The sequence below is a fragment of the Malaclemys terrapin genome, chromosome 10 (genome assembly GCF_027887155.1).
Source record: "Malaclemys terrapin pileata isolate rMalTer1 chromosome 10, rMalTer1.hap1, whole genome shotgun sequence".
NCBI classification, from domain to species: Eukaryota; Metazoa; Chordata; order Testudines; family Emydidae; genus Malaclemys; species Malaclemys terrapin.
The window spans coordinates 9228787-9249537 of NC_071514.1; the positions used below are offsets into that span (position 1 = coordinate 9228787).

At 46.6% G+C, this 20751-nt stretch overlaps 2 protein-coding genes across 2 annotated transcripts in view; one reads left to right on the top strand and one right to left on the bottom strand.

Annotated features, from left to right (window-relative positions):
• The window catches only part of PGPEP1L (pyroglutamyl-peptidase I like), a 49806-nt gene that overhangs the window by 12290 nt on the left and 16765 nt on the right, over positions 1 to 20751 (bottom strand). The window contains exons 2-3 of the mRNA XM_054043164.1: positions 9891 to 10058; positions 7124 to 7176 (exon numbers count right to left, since the gene is read on the bottom strand). Coding sequence (XP_053899139.1) covers positions 7124 to 7176; positions 9891 to 9924 — 87 coding nt within the window. The 5' untranslated portion in view covers positions 9925 to 10058. The remainder of the gene's footprint in view (positions 1 to 7123; positions 7177 to 9890; positions 10059 to 20751) is intronic.
• The window catches only part of LOC128844969 (protein FAM169B-like), a 92138-nt gene continuing 84692 nt past the window's right edge, over positions 13306 to 20751 (top strand). Inside the window, exon 1 of the mRNA XM_054043162.1 lies at positions 13306 to 13342. Within this exon, the coding sequence (XP_053899137.1) occupies positions 13309 to 13342 (34 nt within the window). The 5' untranslated portion in view covers positions 13306 to 13308. The remainder of the gene's footprint in view (positions 13343 to 20751) is intronic.

Here is a 20751-nt window from a genome sequence, read left to right on the forward strand (position 1 = left end):
TATCCACCTCCCTTTCCATTTCTTATAAGGAGTCTTGAAGGTCAAGTCTCCCCAGTGTGATAGATCTGCTTGCTTTGATCTGCTTAGCTCTTGGAAGTCTAGGGGCTCCGGGCTGCTGGTCCCGTGCTGCCCGCGGTCCCTAGGGACAGCTCTGTCCGCCATTAGGGAATTTTTCCCCGAGAACCCCCTGTAACATTCACGAACCCCAGTTTGGGAAACACTGCTCTTTAGGGTTGCTATGAAGACAATCAATTAAATATTAGGGGGCACATTGATATTATAGTGATGAGGACCAAATACATACTGTTATGATGGAGGTTGGGTGTGACGTGGTGAAGTTGGTGGGTGTAATATCCCTTCATTCAGAATAAATGTAAGAAGCTGTTAAGGTCCTTTTTTGGAGTAAGTTAGTTGAAACAATACACAAGCCACATGCGAGGCTGGTCAGAGAGTGAGCTATGTGGATGGAAGGGTTTTGCTGGGTATTGTTTGGTGGTGTGTGAGTCTAAGCAGCAGACAGGGAACAGGCAGAGAGAGGCCAAGCAGACAGCAAGAGACACCCTGGAAACATAGCTCAAAGACAAGGGAGATTTTTGGGCAGAGGACTGGCTGGAAAGAGGCTTGGAACCATGAACAAAAAATGTGCCTCCTGTTTGAGTCCTATTGGTTTAAGGAAACATGTCTCCATCATCAACTTCTCTTAATGTAAACAATCCACAAGACTCCAAATATTGGCTAGCTCCTCAGGTCAAAATGAGGTAGCAGTACCTAGATAGATATGCAACTGCATTTTCATGGAGTCAGTTACCATGATTTCACACACATTTTAAAGTAACTGTTCATGCAGATTAGGCACAGAATCATGCTGGCATTTTTGCACGTGCTGTGTTATAAAAGATCCTAACAGTGTTGTGCTGGGGTAAGAATAAGGGAATTAAAATATATATTTACCAAACATGTAAATAAATGTAAAAAGGGATTTTTAAAGGGCTGCAGGTATACTTTCAGCTCCTCAGAATGTTTTATAAATAAAGGAAACTTGAAAAATTGAAATTAAAAACCCTTTAAAAATAGCTTTCAGTTCTCTGTACCAGTTCACTGAAGGATTTCAAAGCACTTAAAAACATTAATTAAGCTCCACGAAAACCTTCTGAGGTAGATAAAATAGCAGTCTCTTCACTGCTGGTTAAAGTGAGTTAGAGAGGTTAAATGACACATTTCCTAAAATCACAGAGTCCACGGACGAATAAAGAACAGGGCTTGAAGTCTGTCTCTCAGCTGCTGCTAGAAAAACTGGCTCCTAGAAGTAGTTGACAATTTCCCTTTTAATGCAATCATCATAGACTAATTATGCTGAGTTTTGCCACTGTGTTTAGGCTTGAGTCCTGTTATCGAGTTGGGACCCTGATCTTGATCCTGCATTGCGCTGACTTGGTAATTGGCTGTTGTCACATGGCAGACACTTGACCTTGTTTGGAGGAGAGTTAGAAACAGGGACAGGTGGAGGGGACTAGTTGGATCTATAGTATGAAATAAATAATTCAAGGCATTTGTGATTCTGAGGGAACTGTGAATGACACTGAGCAGCCAACCTGTCATAATCACTGACTGTTTGCAGTGTTGTTGTCATGCTGGTCCCAGGATATTAGAGAGAGAAGTTGAGTGAGGTACAATCTTTTATTGGACCAACTTCAGTTGGTGAAAGAAGCTTTTTGAGCTTTCACAGAGCTCTTCTTCAAGTTTGGTCCAATAAAAGAGAGTACCTCACCCACCTTGTCTCTACAATCACTGACTGCAATTTGCCAGCTGATCTGAAGCAATTTGCCACAGATCTTAGTCTGTGTTGCTTTCCCATAGAGTGAAAATTATGCTCCACGCTTCAAGAGTTAAAAGTTGCTGCTGCACTTTCATGCATATTTTAAGAGGGTATTTCAGGTGACTGGAGTTATAAGAGCCATGAAAGACTTTACAAAGACTGAGCTTTCCTTTTAGAAATCTGTCTTTCCAGCACTAGTCAACCGTGCCAGGCCATGTGTTTAGTAAAAACTTTGAAGCATTTCTCCATGACCCTGAATTGACGGAACCACTTATATCTTCACTTCCTTTTGATTTGTCCTTTCCCCTAAATACTAAAGTGGTATATTTTCTGATGAATGGGACATCTATGGATGCAACTCCCAGTAATGATGATGGATGCCTTGCGTGTGTATCTTCTCGGGCTGAGATGTGAATTTATGCTAATGCAAACATGGCAGGTATTCTTCACATGCTTTGTGTATTTTATTTATATCACAAAATAGGTAGTCAAATGCAATGTTTTACCAACTAGGAAAGCAAAATCCTTTTAGATGTCTCGTGAGAGTCTCCTGACCACTGAGTGCGAACCTGCCCCCTCTCTCTGCTCCCGGTCCCCTCTGTTGGCTGTTGCCCTTGTCAGGCAGGTCTTCATTGGCTCAACCCAGGAAGGAACCACTTCCAGGGTAAAAAGTCCTTCTGGGCTAGCTTTAAGTCCATGCCTGTACTGGTATAGAGCATTGTTCCCAGGGCTTTCTCCCTGGTGACTTTGTCCTCAGCAGTTCTCTGCTGTTCTGTTTAAATTCTAGCCCGTTTCTCAGGCCTTTAATAAGAACATAAGAACGGCCATACTGGGTCAGACCATAGGTCCATCCAGCTCAGTATCCTGTCTACCAACAGTGGCTAATTCCAGGTGCCCCAGAGGGAGTGAACCTAACAGGTAATGATCAAGTGATCTCTCTCCTGCCATCCATCTCCATCCTCTGACCAACAGAGTCTAGGGACACCATTCCTTGCCCATCCTGGCTAATAGCCATTAATGGACTTAATACTGAGTCTTATCACTTGGGCTTAAGCTGCTTCCCCAGCAGCCAGTGGGGGGACAAGGTCCCAACTCTAGGGACCCTACAAATAGCCATCACCTATTACTTTCTTTAATAGTTGCTGCTGCTGCATTCCCTGGACTGCTTCCCATGTAGCCCCTTCCTCTTCATCCTTACCTCAGGGCTGAAGTTCTCAATTCCTCTTCTCCCTCACCAAATGCCAATTCCACCAGAACCCAACTTCTGGTTTTCCCTGGAGCTCCAGCATCAAGCAAGAAGCACCCTTCCTTACTCCTCTGGTCCCAGCCCAGAAGTGACTAACTCAAGCCCTGCACTCCTTTTAACTGTGCCTGCAGTGCTCTGATTGGCTGCTTCCTTGCAGCCTTTCTAGGCAGGCCTGGAGGACTTACCTTCACCGTTCCTTTCCTGGGTGGGGTGAGGTAGGAGCAGGGGGCCTCGAAGGGCCTGGTACACCCCATCACGATGTCTCTTTCCAGGACAGTATGAAAGAGTTCAGAGCCTGGTAGCAGTCATGGACCTAGACTGGCTCGTTCATTCTTGTGTTCTGGCTCCTCAGGATGGCAATAAAGGAGAATTCAGCCTAGTCACCGAAAATAGAAGCACTGTCCTCCAATTGACCCTCCCCACGTTTGTGTGCCTGACTAATGCTTTGAAATAACAGAAGGAAAGACTGCTCTCAATGGATCCATGCGGCTGGGATGGGGGAGTGTATCCTACAACTAGCAAGGAGAAGGGCTCAGTAATCATATGTGGAAGAGCAAAGTACCTGCCACTCCCTGAGGAGAGAGGTTTGAAGCTGCCAACCTGAGACAGAAGGCCTGGCAGCTGGGTCGTCTTAAGGAAGCAGGGCTTTAAGAGGAAAGGTATGGCCCAAGGGAGAGAAGTCTTTGTTCCCAGAATGAGAGGAATCTGCCTATACTGCTCCATGCTGAAGAGTATTGAGGGTGAAACTGCATCGATGCTTTTTGGTTCTGTGATTGCTGCCGTGCTCCTGCAGGAACTGGGGATTAAGGTAAATGCTGACCTACAAAGAGGTGGCAAGTGGCTGCCCTGCTGGGACTGGCTTTACACAAACCCTCATGAGGCAGTGTTTAGGGGAGAGCCAACTAGTTCTAGATAGATAGCCAGCCTGAATGGATGTGGTCAGTAAAGCTGCTACTACTGTACAGTCCTTTTTATATTGAACCTGGGTGTGTTAATGGTTGGTCCTCTGGGGTGGCAGGATTGCCTTGCATCACTTAGTGAGCCACACACAGACCCCCAGTCACCTTAGAATCGCTGCTGCTAAGCTCCACAATGAGGGCCAAATCCTGCCTTATTCCAGTCAAATTCCCATGGTCTTCAACAGGTTTTCAGTGTAAATAAGGAGAGCAGGATTTGGCCAGTTCTCTTTGACTAGAAGGAGGGTGCCTGTAATATGTCAGTCCTTGGTGGCGGTGGGTCTAGAAGAGGCCCCATAAGGAATGTGGCGGATTGTGTAAGGAGAGCAGGAGCTCAGACCAACCAAATGTACATGCCAAATTCTGCTGACTTTAGCTTGTTTGTGTAGGCCTCCTGAAGTCCCAGGACTACTCGGCTGATCAAGGCCAGTGGGATTTGGCCCCAGATTGCTATTTAAGTGTAGGCCAGCCAGAACAACTCACTGGTCTATCAAAGTTCCAGACTCTTCCTGTTTTGCTGCGTAGTTCTTTCCATCATCTAGATTTTGCTTCCTTGCACCACAATGGAATCAGAAACCGAGGCAGTATCTCCAGTACAAGCAGAAACTAATCCCACATACAGGGTGTTGGAGCCGAGGGAAGGGGATTTGATCTCTGTGCTCCGTGACTTAGGTATTTTTAATTATAGAATGTTTTAGCTATCGTTACATAATTTCCTGGCACAGAAGGCACATGACATGATGTTACAAAAACTTGTTTCATCAGCGCGTTCTGGCCTTAGGCTGTTCTGCTTGCAGATAAAGAACGTATTTTATTTTCAACCAGGATAAGATGATACTGTGTCTAAAATTAGGACCAATGGAAATCAGGTGGTGATGACCAAGCGTATTGTCAAGTGATAAATATTTGTGGTTTGGGGTGTACGTCAAGCTCGGGTTGGGATAACTTATAGGCCTCCTGATATGCTTGAGGTACTGAAAGGTACAACAGAAGTATGTGTTCTGCTTTTAGTAGCCTACGGGGATTGGATTACCTTCCTCCTCATCACTTCACTGAATGCCTAATGGATTTCTTCTTCCAAACACTAAGATCCCCCTCCAGTGCTGATCTGTGTCCCCACCCCCTGCCCTCTTCTGTACACATTCATTGAAGACAACTGTATTCCTAGAGGAGTTGGTTTCTGCTTTGATCCTGGTGAAAATTTGCCAACAGGCAGCATCTCACTAATCTTGGCTTTACTGCACTTCAATTTAATTAAAGTCAAATCTTCAATAGCTATCATTACAGCTTGCATAAAGGATGTAATCTTCTAGCAGTGGACACTGCATCATCAGCAAGTGCAGTTATTATGGTGCACAAACATCTTACTTTTGCTGTTACTCTTTTGGCTTCTCATGTGTTCAGTGATCCAGATGAATCTTGCACCTGTCTTTCTCTCTTTTTCTTGTTTTCTTTAGGATGTGTTTGAGCCAACCTATCAGACCATGACCGCCACCTCTGTTCATCTTTCCCTGGGCCTCTCTCAGCCCTGCTGTGCACTATCACTATTATTCTCTGCATCTTCCGCGTTTCTACTATCATCCAGAACCTGTTCTCTTCCCCCTCCCCTTCAATCTCTCTACCTCATCCATCCTCCATCTCACTTCAAATCTCATTTTCATAATCTCTTTTCTATTTTGCAGTTCTGTCTGTCCATGTGACTCAGCCAAGAACATTGACATAGCTTGTGTGAATGACTTTCTCTTAGATTAATTGTACAAATAAATACCCAAGGAGAGAAAATGGAATGGGGGTGAGGTTGTGTGTTGAAACCTGCAGCAGCCATTTTGTGTGTTACAAATGGCTGGAAATTGTACTGAACAGAGATGATGCGTACACACACTGAGCAGAAACCTGTAGCTGCTCCTGCTTCTCAGAAATACATGACAGCCTTTAACCTTTTTGAGAGCGCTACGGTACTAAAATACCCAACTAATAAATCATATAAAACCTGCTGCTACAATAAGTGCAGTTTTCAAATATAATGGACTAGGCTATTATTTTAGTTAGCCACATGCCCGCTGCTGAAATTTGTCCAGTTCAGTCTCCCCTTATGTCTGAGTGTAACAACCCTAAATCAGATTAGAGGAAGTGAGGTTTGGCTTGGTTTAACACCAGATGAGCCTTTTAAGTTATGCTTTTAAAACGTAATCAGAAATGTACCTGAACTTATTTGGGGAAATGGTGCTTGCCAGGAAATATGGACTCCTCCAAATATTAATTGAAAACCACCATTTTTTTTAACACCTGCAGTCGATGGGTGAAATGATCAAATAGGGGTCTCCTAGATGTGGTTGGGGAGCAAAAAAGGAATTTCCAAAGCTCATCTTCCTTGGCTGTAGCAAGGTGGAATTCAGGGATGTTTTTGTTACAGATAGAGTCCAGCAGTGGGAAAACCCATATCTGAATAATTTTGTTTTTCAGTATTAACAGTGGAGGCTGGTAACAACTGAAAGTGGGAAGGCAAAGTTGAGCAAAAAGGCACACTCGGAGCCAAGGGACACTGCATAATCTTTGCTCAGAGCTATCTGACATGACAGTGGATAATGAAGATCCGCCACAGACTATTAGGGATTGTTGTCGTAAAGTGATTATTTTCCAATTTCTATAATTAAGGTTGTTCGTGTGTGTGTGTGTGTGTATGCATGTGTGTAAATATACAATTTTAGTTCCATTCACTTAGCAGATGTCCCCTGAAATATAACAAACGTATTGCCTTTGCATTTTCTTTGATGCTGGAAGGGGTGTTCTGGCACTATAGCAAAAATATGTCCAGTTTTTAAATTCTTCAAGGCAAGGCTGTTACTTAAAAGGCAGATTTAAAAACCTCAATGCAAAATTAAGCATTATAAGTAATCTGTGCATTTTCATCTTTTACTCATTCAGCAGTTTCTGCTTTTTCCTCTGCCCCCCCCCCCCCTTTTTTTGTTTGTTTTTTGTTAATGTATTACAAAAGAACCGGCTTTGGGCTATGGACAAACAATGGAAGGAACGAAGTTATAGTCACAGCATCCCCCTTTCTTGTTTCCTACATGGACCTGCATGAAACACCTCTTCAGTTCTTACCTTCACTGCTTCCCAGCTAGAGTTAATGAGGTGTTGTCGAAAGGGACCAAAGCCTGAAATCAAAGAAAGGTGCTATTAAACTGCGCTTGAACTCCAAGTACCATGAGTTGGATTATATGCACTCATGTACTTGTTCTTTTTGACCTTGATATTCTTGGTTGTGGACTGAGAGTCGACTGGATAGACCAGCCTTTGTAATACTTAAGGGAATTCTAGGACACCTCTACCCCGATATAAACAAATTCAGATATAACGCGGTAAAGCAGTGCTCCAGATGGGGCTGCGCGCTCCAGCAGATCAAAGCAAGTTCGATATAATGTGGTTTCACCTATAATGCGGTAAGATTTTTTGGTTCCCAAGGACAGTGTTATATCGGGGTAGAGGTGTATCTCCCTTTTTACAGAGAACACATGCATCCACTTAGGGCCTAATTCTGCAATGCTTACTAAGTAATTCTTTCTTAGGTGGCTAGTGTAATTGAAGTAACTGGGTATGTTGGCGCCAACAGGGCTACTCTCACAATAGGAGACTAAGCCCCATCATTATCTACTAAATCAGTGTCAAGTGATTTAGAATAGTTTTTATAGGAAAAGGTGTTGAAATCAAATTGTGTTCTGTTCCATTTACTATCGCTACAGAATTCTGAGTACTAGAGCTCATTGAAAAAGGTAAAGTATATTTCATGATCATGTTTTAATCAATTTTCTTTTAAATGTTTTGAAAAAAATTGCTTTGTTTTGGTAGGTAAAACCTCCCCCACTTTCTCTCGCTTATCTTTTTTCCATGTGGAAAAGGTGGGGAAAAAAGTGAAAGGGGTTGCCCATTGAGAGGAATGCACAGTTTTTTGAAAAAAGAAAATCAATTTCTTGTTTAAAAATTTTCCATCAAAAATTAAAAAATTACCACTTTTCTCTCTGGTTGAAAAGGCATTTTGTCGGGAAAACATTTATTTAAAAAATTCCCCACTAGCTCTACTCATCCCATTCTCTGCATCCCCATCCCAAATCACATCAGATAGTACAGGTATGCACTTGTGAATTGTAGGTAATGTCTTAGATCCTGGTCAGTGGAACAACTAATACAGATAAGCCTGTAAAGCTACTTTAATCCCCATTTTTTAAAGCACATAATTTTTTAAATAAACAAACCCAATGAAAAAAGAGTAACAAAAATGTAATAAAATATCGGCTGAAGTACATAAAATTTGCCCTTTTGGTCCCTAAAAAAGTACGTTACTTCTATGGAAGCTATACAGCCTTAGCTATAGTATAAAGGCTGCAGTGACTCTGTTGAAAAACTCAAATATTTTTTTAGGCCACCTGCATGGTACACCTGCCTTAAATTGCTTCCAGGGTTTGTCTTTTCCTTTTCCCTTTTTTTTATTTTTCTTCCTTTTTTCCTCCTTTTCTTCCTACAAATATCTAATCCTTTTTTAAAAATCATAATAAGCTTTTAGTCACAATGATAACTTGTGACAATGAGTTTCACAGGCTTCACTGTTGTGTGTGGTGGTGGTGGTGAAATAAAGGACATCCTTTCTTCCCAAAAAGGAAATATAGATCATTCCATGCTTGTTCCATTTCACTTTCAGTGAAGAATATAGTGGTACCAAATCAGAGTGAAACTCTGTTTATCGTAAAATGTAAATTCTGAACTGGGTCACAGGGCAACATGTAAATTACAGCTGTGGTCAGAAAGAACTATTGCTTAGGGTAAAGCTGTTTTATTAAAAGAAATCACTGTAAGAAGGTCTTACTGAATTGAAATAGTTAAGCCAACACAGAAATCAAATTGGCTGAAATATTATTAGGTAGTTGATGATAAAGCCGCGAGCAGCGCCAGCAAGTTAATATTACAAGCAGGTGAAAATGGGATTGAGGCACGCTATAATTCTCTATATTACCTCTAAGTGGCACCTGTGCGTCTAACAGACACGTCATTCTAAAGCTATTTCAACAAGTGGAGTCTCTACCTAAATGATCATGTAAGGGGAAAAACTAACAAGGAGCTCATTATGGGCAAACATGTTGATGTAGCTTCAGCCTCATCCCTATGTCCTCAGATGCCCTATAGTGGAAAATTATCCAGCAACTCACATGTCAAGAGCTACAGTGGGTAGCAGCATTCCTTAAGAGTTTTAACCTTTTAAAGCTCAAAAACCTCTCTAGTTGGTGGGCCTGCAGTTGTGATTCAGCAGAACCTATCACTAGCGAGAAAACTTTCAAATCTGGTGCCTTAACCTGCATGCTCAGGCGTGCTTATCTGGTATATTTAATTTTAATGGGCTAGTTCAGCAGTGATGAGGCTGCTGTTCCTTTTGTGATTTTTCTCTTACCTTGCCATGAAACTGAGACCCTGAAATTTGCCATGTGTTGTTCTAATTCTAGACCCTGATTATGTGGCGGCATGATGCAACCTAGTTTTGCTGCTTCAGAGCTCCTTTTGGGTCAGGTTCATCTAACATTAGTTTATACTGCCGACAGCTACACAACTTGGACAGGAGAAGATGTCGTTAAAGATTTCTTTTTTAAAAGAGAGAAAGGGAGCAACTAACCAAACTGGATGGCAATAAAGGGGAGATATACATCTGATTTTCTTAGGAAGGCACAGCAGTGAGTTATTTTCCATTTGGAATTGTTACTATGACCAGTTGCTACTGTATTTCCCTCCAGGGAACCCTTTATGACAAAGATCAGGCATGTGTGCATTCCATGGCTGGCTAAAAGAGGAAGCAAATTTAAAAAAAATAATAAAACAAAAAACTTACCAGTCACAACCACAGTGTTGGAATTTGAATCCATGAAACTTGGCTCCAGAACGTGTAATCTGGTAGTCTTTCCGTTCTAAACAACAGTATCGTAATTCATACATCTGTAGTAATCTGCCTGATTTGGAACACCCTTTTGTTCCAAACCGTTCTGAAACATGCAGGTTCCTATTGGACAGTGAAAAAGACTTCATCAGACTGAGACAAGTTTGGATTCATGTGACAGACATGATTTGGGAATCACATAACTCTTTCAAAATGTAAATTATGATGTCTCTGTTTAGAGAGAGGTCTGATCAGTACTGCGTGAAGTTTGCTTTCTCTTTTCTCTTTTTCTTTTTTTAGAAGTCTTAAAACTGTGTTTAAGAAACAAAGAAGAGTCTGAAAAACAATTTTATAAAATTGTTCAGCTACATTTTAGATCAGAAAAATGTTCATGTACAAACTAATTGGACTAAGTTGTTACGTCTGTATACTTGTTACAACTTATTTATAGTACAGTTGTAATCCACTGGGTTTTTCTCCCCTTAATTAAGCAGAGTGACTAACAACAAATACATATCTATCCATTTCCACCCCAATTAAATTTTCTTTCTCATTGTCTTAAATGTTTTGTTTGCAAAAACCCACATATATTTATAGATACCCACTCCTCACTATAGCTCAGAGTAATTATCTGACTATCTAGCTAATCTAACTTGATTTTGATACTATGCTCAGCACCATAATGTCTGAGTTCCTTACATATTTTAAAATAAACATCAAACAGACGAATTCTATGTATGGTAAGTTGGATGCAAGCAAACAATATGGGGTTTAATGTGTTTTAATATGGGTAAATGTATACATCTGGCAACAAAGAATGTAGGCCATACTTCTAGCATAGGGAAATCTGTTCTGAGAAGCAGTGATTGAAAAAGATTTTGGGGTCATGATGGATAATCAGCTGAACTTGTTGTGTAATACAGTGGCCAAAAGTGCTAATGCAATTCTTGGAAGCATAAACAGGGGTGTAGTGAGGCGGTGTGGCCTCCCTCCAAGCCAGAGGGGAGGAACCACTCTCTGTGCCCAGGTAGACGGAGTCAGGCTGGATGTGCCCCTCCCACCAGAAGTTGAGAGGTGGGACAGGAAGTACAAAAGGTGGAACCTCCAGCTTCGTTAGAGCCCAGCCAGGGAAAGAGACGGATGTGCCTGGCTCGCGGCAGGCCTCTGTCGCTGCCCTGACCCAGGAGGAGACCGACTCTGCAGGGGAGCTGCCGAGGGAGACAGACGCTTCCCCCCAGACCTCCACTGCTGGAGCGTAGGGTTGCCAACTTTCTAATCGCACAAAACCGAATACCCTAGCCCCGCCCCCGCTCACTACATTCCCCCTGGCTGGCTTGCTCTTCCCCACCATCACTCACTTTCACTGGGCTGGGGCAGGGGGTTGGGGTGTGGGAGGTGGTGAAGTCTCAAAATGGGGGTGCAGGCTCTGGGGTGGGGTCAGAAATGAGGGGTTCAGGGTACGGGAGGGGACTCCAGGATGGGGCAGAGTTGGGGTGTGGGAAGGGATGAGGGCTCTGACTGAGGGTGCAGGCTCTGGGGTGGGGAGGAGGGGTTTGGGGTAGGGCAAAGTTGGAGCCCGGGGAGGAGGTGGCTGCATGCTCAGATGCTGCCCACCACCTCTGTGCCCTGGCAAATTGCAGGAGTTGTAAGTTTTGCTGCAGCCACTCGCACTCGGGGTCCCCTTACCATGCCTTCCTATTTTCCCAGACATGTTCGGCTTTTTGGAAATTCCTCCCGGACGGGGATTTGAGGACCAAAAAGCTGGACATGTCCGGGAAAATCCGGATGTATGGTAACCCTATCTCCACCGTGGCGGGGCTGAAGCAACTTCCCCAGCACAGCAGCAGCCAGAGCCGGGGGGAGGGGGGGGGAGGGAGGAGGGGGAATGTGGGGTGCTCAGGGGAGGGAGCGGAGTTGGGGTGGGGACTTTGGGGAATGGGGGTGGGGAAGGGGTGGGGAAGGGGTGGAGTTGGGGCAGGGCCACTGCCCCCCTGGAGTGTCCTTTTTTTTTTTCAGTGTTGAAATATGGTAACCCTAGTATAAACAGTTAGTAAAACTTTTCCCTATGATACTCTGCGTGTAACCACAACATACCAGAGTCATCTTCTAATCAGGATCATAAAAAGTTATGCAATTTTTAAAAAGTTTTTCATCCGTTCTCTAAGCTTAATAAAGATGATCTTTAAACCTCTCTTGAAATTCCAGCATAAATGTTCTACCGGGCAATATAGTCTATTTAACTTGCTCTGTGGTAAATCTCATAACTACTCTGTATCTGTGATAATATCTACCTTCTAGGTGTGCACTGAGGACTAGTTGTACTGTGCTTTGAAGCCACGAAATGCTAATGTTTGTTGTTACAGATATTCTAGTGTGATTCAATTTTGTTCAGTAGAACGTCTATTCATACTGAAATAACAATTGACCAGGCATGCTCAAGATCTACATGCTATTTTTTTTTTACAGTGTTCATGAAATAGGTAACTGATATCTGCAATCCATATAGCCGAGAAGGAGGTCATCTATGTGTATTTTCACTTATTTGTAATCTTTCATGGAAGGTTCACTGACCATATGCCCTAAACCCCAGGACACTTCAGCTCGGAATTGTCTTCACCGGTTTCACACATGACTCTGATAAGAGGCTGCTGATTTTTGAGAATGAATTAAGAAAATTGTTGAGGCGTGTGATTTCATGTATTAGTGCATGTTCGAAGAATGGTAAGGTTTCATTAAAACGACAGTCCTATAACGGTTTATTAAAATGTCAGTTTTTATTAACTTAAGTGCTCCTCCCGTTTGGTGTTGTAGGCCTGTCTATACATTGATAGGAGTGCTGCAGTATTTAAGGGTAATATACATACAACTGCAGCACCTGCCCCACACACAGAAATGGAAGATTTCATCAATGAGTTAGTCTTTCTAATGAGGCCAGGGTTGTAGAGGCTTTTTCAGCAATGGGAACCTGTCCCCCCTTCCCACTGTGTGAGCTGAAGCTGAGGTTAGTCCCTAACCTCTCCTGAGAGTCTCATCCCCGCCCTGACATTTCCCCTGGCATGGCTGCACACGCCGCTGTAGCAACACAGAGCCGGGGCCTGGGCTATTTTATGTCCTTGCAAACCCAGCTTCCCATCCGTCATGAAGAGACCAGGCCTCGGCGCCGAGAAGGCAAATCCCACGCCGGGCGGGCTCGGTTACCCCCGACTGACTGCACCAGTACCACGGCCCTGCAGCTCAGCTTGAGGTAAAAAGCAGCTCAGCTGGTGAGTGGGGGCAGGGCTAGGGGGGGAGGGGGAGGGGGAGGGGGAGGGGGGGGGGGTCGGGCGGGCAATAGGGCGCCGCAGGGGGCGGGGGAGGCCGCTCGGAGGAAGTGATGGAAGCTGAGGAAACAGGAAGAGCCGCGGCCGGTAAGAGGGAGGAAGAGACCCGGCGCCCGCCGCCCCCCACAGCTTCCCACGGCACTGCCCCCCGCACGGCACTGCCCCCTTTCCTCCTGCCCTGTCACCGCCCCCCCCACGGCACTGCCCCCTTTCCTCCTGCCCTGTCACCGCCCCCCCCACGGCACTGCCCCCTTTCCTCCTGCCCTGTCACCGCCCCCCCCACGGCACTGCCCCCTTCCCCTACTGCCTCCTACCCCCGATAGTGCGTCCCCCCCCCCGCACGGCACTGCCCCCTATTCTCCTGCCCTGTCACTTCCCCCCTTCCTTCAGCCTGACACTGCTCCCTTTCCTCCTGCCCCCCTGCACGGCACTGCCCCCTTTCCTCCTGCCCTGTCACTTCCCCCCTTCCTTCAGCCTGACACTGCTCCCTTTCCTCCTGCCCCCCTGCACGGCACTGCCCCCTTTCCTCCTGCCCTGTCACTTCCCCCCTTCCTTCAGCCTGGCACTGCCCCCCCCCGCACAGCATTTCCCCCTTTCCTCCTGCCCTGGCACTGCCCCCCCCACGGCACTGCCCCCCTTCCTTCAGCCTGGCACTGCCCCCCCCCCGCACAGCATTTCCCTCTTTCCTCCTGCCCTGGCACTGCCCCCCGCACGGCGCTGCTCCCCTTCCTTCAGCCTGGCACTGCCCCCCCACATGGCACTGCCTCTCTTCCTTCAGCCTGACACTGCTCCCTTTCCTCCTGCCCCCCTGCACGGCACTGCCCCCTTTCCTCCTGCCCTGGCCCTGCCCCCCCTTCCTTCAGCCTGGCACTGCCCCCCCACATGGCACTGCCTCTCTTCCTTCAGCCTGACACTGCTCCCTTTCCTCCTGCCCCCCTGCACGGCACTGCCCCCTTTCCTCCTGCCCTGGCCCTGCCCCCCCTTCCTTCAGCCTGGCACTGCACCCCCCCGCACAGCATTTCCCTCTTTCCTCCTGCCCTGGCACTGCCCCCCCCACATGGCACTGCCCCCCCACATGGTACTGCCCCCTTTCCTCCTGCCTGTCACTGCCGCCCTGCACGGCACTGCCTCCTTTCCTCCTGCCCTGGCACTGCCCCCCCCACGGCACTGCCCCCCCACATGGTACTGCCCCCTTTCCTCCTGCCCTGTACTGCCCCCCTTCCTTTAGCCTGACACTGCTCCCTTTCCTCTTGCCCCCCTGCACGGCACTGCCCCCTTTCCTCCTGCCCTGGCCCTGCCCCCCCCTTCCTTCAGCCTGGCACTGCCCCCCCCCCCCGCACAGCATTTCCCTCTTTCCTCCTGCCCTGGCACTGCCCCCCGCACGGCGCTGCTCCCCTTCCTTCAGCCTGGCACTGCCCCCCCACATGGCACTGCCTCTCTTCCTTCAGCCTGGCACTGCCCCCCCCCCACATGGCACTTCCTCCCTTCATCCTGCCCTGGCACTGTCGTTCCCCCCCCCCCCCCCGGCCGCGCATAGCACTTCCCCTGTTTCCCCCCCCGCTCCTGCAAGCCACTGCTTCCCTTCCTCCTGCCCAGGCACTATTCCCTTGCACGGCACTTCCCCCCCCTTTCTCCAGCCCTGACGCTGCCCCCCTGAACAGCACTGAACCCCCTTCCTCTAGCCCTGGCACTGCCTCCCCGCACAGTACTGCACCCCCTTCCTCCAACCCTGGCACTGCCTCTCCTGTGGGCCCAAAGGCCCTTTGCTGTCCCTGTGTTCTTCGCCGCCCTATACCCCCTTCTTTCCTACTCCTTTTTCCAGTGCCCACTTATATTCTCCTGGTCTCATCCCTGCTTCCTTCGGTGCCCCGCCTCCACCCTCACCTTGCCCCTGGCATTGCTGTCCCTTTCCCTCGGTTCCCAGGCAGGCTCCTAGACTGAGCTTTAATGATGCTACCAGGCTGGACCAGAAACAATATTAAACTTCTGGGCACCACCCAGCCAGAACAAATCCCTCTAGTGGGGCTTTGTGAGTGACTGCCTCTCACAATCCACTCTGGGCTGAGCTGGCTGGAAAAGGCCCAAGGTTAGTTTCCAGCAGCATGTTAACCAGCCACTTCCGCAGAAGTCTGCTGGTCCCTACATAAGTTATTACACCAGACATGCTGTTGATTAAGGATGCTGTCATTCAATAGTATGTTGATTTCGTATGGTATTACTGTGTTGACCACTTGAATGGCAACATCTAGCTGGATTTAAAGACCTGACTTCAGGTTTTCTCTAAATTACTAAAACACACAGCAACAAGTTTGTGCTTGCCTGGGAAATTTCGCTCAGTTCCTGTGCAGTCACAGTCTGACTCTAGCTTTCCTTAGAGTTTTTATTGCATGGTATCCATCAGATGTTTTCCAGGTCCACAGGTGGTAATTTTTTCTGGTCTTATAGCCTGATTCATAACCCATGGAAGTAAATGGGAAGACTCCCCTTTAGGGGTTTGGATTAGAAAGCAGTTACAGTCAGAAAAATAGCACTGTCAAAATGGCACCACTTCCTTCACACACCTGTTCCTTTAGTGTGTTTAGAGCCCTATCAGTGAATATAGTGGTACTGTGGTTTAGTAAAAAGAACAGGAGTACTTGTGGCATCTTAGAGACTAACAAATTTATTAGAGCATAAGCTTTCGTGGACTACAGCCCACTTCTTCGGATGCATCCGAAGAAGTGGGCTGTAGTCCACAAAAGCTTATGCTCTAATAAATTTTAGTCTCTAAGGTGCCACAAGTACTCCTGTTCTTTTTGCGGATACAGACTAACACGGCTGCTACTCTGAAACCTGTGGTTTAGTAGATGAACACAGGAGACAGTAAAAAGGAACAGAGGGAACACAGTATATAAAACAAACATCTTCAAGTCATAAATCCAAAGCTTGAGGCTCATGCTAAAGACAGTGCTGTAATCCTCCAATCCAAACTTCGCTTTTGGTTTAAGAGGAAGTAAAGGAAACAAGAATAATGGAGAACAGAGTAGTAACTACGTTGTCTTTTGGCCACAAGACAGTAGCTAATTCGATTAGTATGATATGGAATGGAGATATATGGAGCCTATCCTGCATATTGTTGCAGAGTTTATCCTTTGTTAATCACTGGTGAATGGAATTACAAATAACTGTAGAAGTAGAAATATTTGTTGTAAAATAATGTTTGAAAATTTGAAAAAAAAATAAGCAAAAATTAATCACAAATATTTCTAGTAGCAGGCAAAAGAGTATCTCTCCCTAGCAGAGGCTGACAGAGAGAATGAAAAAAATAACGCCAATATATGGGGCAAGTTTCTTTTGCCCTAAAATAGATACTAATTTAGATCTATAGCAGTAAGTAAAACAATAATCAATCTAGCATTTGATGCTTGGCAATGGATCTAATTTTGAGACAGGTGGGCCTTTGTGCATGCTGAGTAGTGGATCTCCAAGAGAGTCTTGAGGGAATACTGTTCTTGGTTTATATTTGACTAGGAGCATTTCCAAGAATCTCTGTTCATGCACTCTCTTGGATAAGGGCCGATTGCATCACCTCAGTTAACGTTTGCACTGCTTTCTCTCATGCTCTGTCTTTGCACTGTGCTTTCTTAATCTGTCAAGCTAACAGGTAAATGGAGAGAGAGGGAATTTATCTTCTGAAACACATTTTAAGTTGCTGCCATTTATCTAAAGCACCTACTTCATCCCCTTCAGTAAAATAATGATGATGATGTTCATTAGTTCTTCTAGCTGCTCGTGGCTAAATGTGCTGAAATCAGATAGAAGAAAAAAATAGTGCAGTAGGGCAATCAGCCACTTATGAAAGTCAAACATTTGTAATCATGATATTGGCTTTTTTGGAAGACTCGCTATTCTGCTGATGCTTTTAAATGAAATATCTCCAGATGAATGCAACTTGGTGTTCCTTGTCCAGACAAATCTTGTGCTGCCAAGCACTTTAGGTTTTGTAAACATTTCCTCTCCCCCCCACCCGCTTCATTTTGTATTGCTCCAAGTCATGTGTTTGGAATGGTTCTTCCCACACCCCCACTCCACCCCGCCCCAATCCCCTCTCTCTTCTGGAAAACATGTTAGCGTTTCTAGCTATTGTCACTGTTCTGCCTTATTTCTTTGATGGCACATCCTTAAGTTTAAAAAAATAATTCAGCTGCAATTGGCAAGTGGTCCAATAAAAAATGAAGTCTCTGAATGTCTTGGAGCCAGCCTTTAGCTTTGCTTGCGCATGCTGTGTTTTTGGCTCTTACATTGCTCTATGACGGAGATGCTACAACTTTAAGTGTTCTTGCGGTCTGATCTTTCGACTCTTACTCCCGAAATAATCCCATTGACTTCAAGTGACAGTAAAGGTAGGGTTACCATATTTCAGCGAAAAAAAAAGAGGACGGGAGGAGCCCCGCCCTAGCCCCGCCCCTGCCCCTCCCACTTCCCACCCCCCCTGACCTCCCAACCCTCCCCCCGTTCCTTGTCCCCTGACTACCCCCTCCTGGGACCCCTGCCCCTAACTGCCCCCCAGGACTATCTAAGCCTCCCTGCCTTTTGTCCCCTGACTGCCCCAACCTTTATCCACACCCCCACCCCCAGACAGACCCCTGGGACTCCCACGCCCCATCCAACCACTCCCCACCCCCTGACAGCCCCCCCCAGAACTCCCAACCCATCTAAACCCCTCTGCTCCCTGTCCCCTGACTGCTCCGATCCCTCTCCGCACTCCTGCCCCCTGACAGCCCCCCCCAGAACTCCCAACCCATCTAAACCCCTCTGCTCCCTGTCCCCTGACTGCTCCGATCCCTCTCCCCACCCCTGCCCCCTGACAGCTCCCCCCCAGAACTCCCAGCCCCCTACCCCCCCCGCTCCTTGTCCCCTGACTGCCCCCTCCTGGGACCCCTGCTCCTAACTGCCCTCCAGAACCCCACCCCCTACCTAAGACTCCCTGTTCCTTGTCCCCTAACTGCCCCCTCCTAAGACCCCCCCCCAACTGCCCACCAGGACCCTACCCCCTACCTGTACCCTGACTGCCCAAAACTTTCTCCACTCCCCCCAAAAAGCCCCCCCCCGTTTCTTGACTGCCCCCTCCAGAACCTCCCTGCCCCTTCTCCTGCCCCCCCTTACCCTGCTGCTCAGAACAGGGTGTTGGGCTCTGTGCGAGCCGGACACGTGGCTGAGCTCCCCAGCACAACAAAACCCGGTCCCTGGCCCTGCACAACAAAACCCGGTCCCTGGTCCGGACCGGGTTGCAGGGGAGAGCTGCCCTTGTATCAGCACAAAGTGCTCTCGCTCCCGTTTTGCTACCCTGCATGGCAGAAACCGCTCCCAGTTGCAAAAGGGGAGGGCTGCACTTTGTGCTGAGACACTTGCTCAGAATGCAGGGCGGAGCTCCTCTCCAGCTGCTCCGGAGTCCAGCCCGGGACTTTCCTGCAGCCCTCCCAGCCGCTCGCTCTGCTGTGCCGGGGGAGGGGGAAATCCCGGACATTGTGAGTGCTTTACAAATTCCCCCCGGACGCTATTTTTAGCACAAAAAGGAGGACATGTCCGGGTAAATCCGGACGAATGGTAACCCTAGTAAAGGTTGTTCGTGTGCCATAAGGCTTGCAGGCCTGTCCATCTAAAATTAAATCTATTTACTCTTTGTGTAGATCCTGTGCCAACCCTAACATTGAGAAATGATCCAGCTGCTCACCTGGAACTTCAGCTATTTCTTTTAAAGACAGTCTACTCTCATGTAGATTTCCCCCCCTCCTTTCTTCTTCAAGGAGCCCTGAGGTTTGCATGTACCCACAGGCTCTGGGAAGGGCATTTTTGTGGGTAATACAACATATGATCCTGGGGCCTTAGTGATAGTTACTAAATGACTAATCTGTGTATCTAGCTCAGGGGTCGGCAACCTTTGGCACATGGCTCGCCAGGGTAAGCACCCTGGCGGGCCGGGCCGGTTTGTTTACCCGCCGTGTCCGCAGGTTCGGCCGATTGCGGCTCCCACTGGCCGCAGTTCGCCACTCCAAGTCAATGGGGGTGGCGGCCAGCACATCCCTTGGCGTGCGCTGCTTCCCGCCACCACCATTGGCGTGGAGCGGCGAACCGCGGCGAGTGGGAGCTGCAATTGGCCGAACCTGCGGATGCGGCAGGTAAACAAACCGGCTCGGCCCACCCGGGTGCTTACCCTGGCGAGTTGCGTGCCAAAGGTTGCCGACCCCTGATCTAGCTTACCAATTGCAGTAAAGGAGCCTTAAAATTACACCTGTCCTGCAGAAAGATTTTTGTTCATAAAATCAGTGTTAATCAATAGAATTTACATTCCTGCACAGGAGATCTGCTGCAGGACAGGTGGAATTTTAAAATTCCAGATCTGTATTTGCTACATCAGATGTGTTAGAAACCAGGTCAGTATGAATTTTCCACATCCGGTAACAGTGGCTAAACTAAGGTTCCTGAGCTTTTTCTGTGGCAACACACAGTGCTTTGTGTTGCCTTTGCAAAGTGACTGGCAGCCCCTTGGGTCACACATATCCAAAGTACACAGTCTCCTGCTCGGTTACCAAGAGGTCAACGGATGCTTAAAAATGTTGCATTTTTAACCTTTGAAACTGAAGTCTGGTGACTGGTCTTTGCAGTATTACTGACAACAGATGGCAAACAGCTCCACTGATGTAACTCTTATTTGTAATTCATTCCTGTGAAGTTCCACAAACAGCTTCACAAAATCTCAGAGAATGCCTCCATGTTTTTTTGCTGTGTTACAACATGAAGCCAAATTAAATAAAAATTCCATTTTGTATCATTCAGATTCCCGTGGTGTCATGTGATGTTTTTGTAAAGGTTGCCTTGCAGCAGTTTCAGATAAGTGCACGTTTGGTAGCAATTTAAGGCCTGTGTCCTTTAAGTAATGCTTATTAGTACGTAACAGATGCTGTTTAGAAACATTATGCCTTTTAATAGGCTCTGCTTTTAGGCTGTATGTTCTCTTTTTCAAGGCAGGCAGTAGATCAGCAAGCTTGGAGGTATGCTGTCGTTTATGCAAAGCCTAAGTCAATTTTCTGCTCTGAAATCAAGCCATGTGTTTTTCCTTGTTTTTTCCATTCTGGTCATAGCTATCTTGCTGTGTTTTTTCCCCCACATCAGATCTTTGGCTGTTTGTCAAGGCACTACAATCAAAATCTTTTGCATTTTTAACCACCAGAAGTGGTCTTTTTAGATGAGACCATGGAAACCAAATTTAAAGAACCTCATATTTGATGTCAAGTGCACAGACAGTACAGAGCTAAACCATTCCCACCAGCCCCTTAAAAAAAAAAAATAGCTATGGTGGTTTTGGCGCAGTTTCAAAGACGTAGAATAGCTGACACAAAAGCACAGAAAAACAATAGTGATATTTACACATTTCCTTCCACTACATGCAGCTGTTTATTGAAGCAAGAAATTCAGGACAGGCTCAGAGAGCTATGATAGGTAGCACAGGTTTTCGC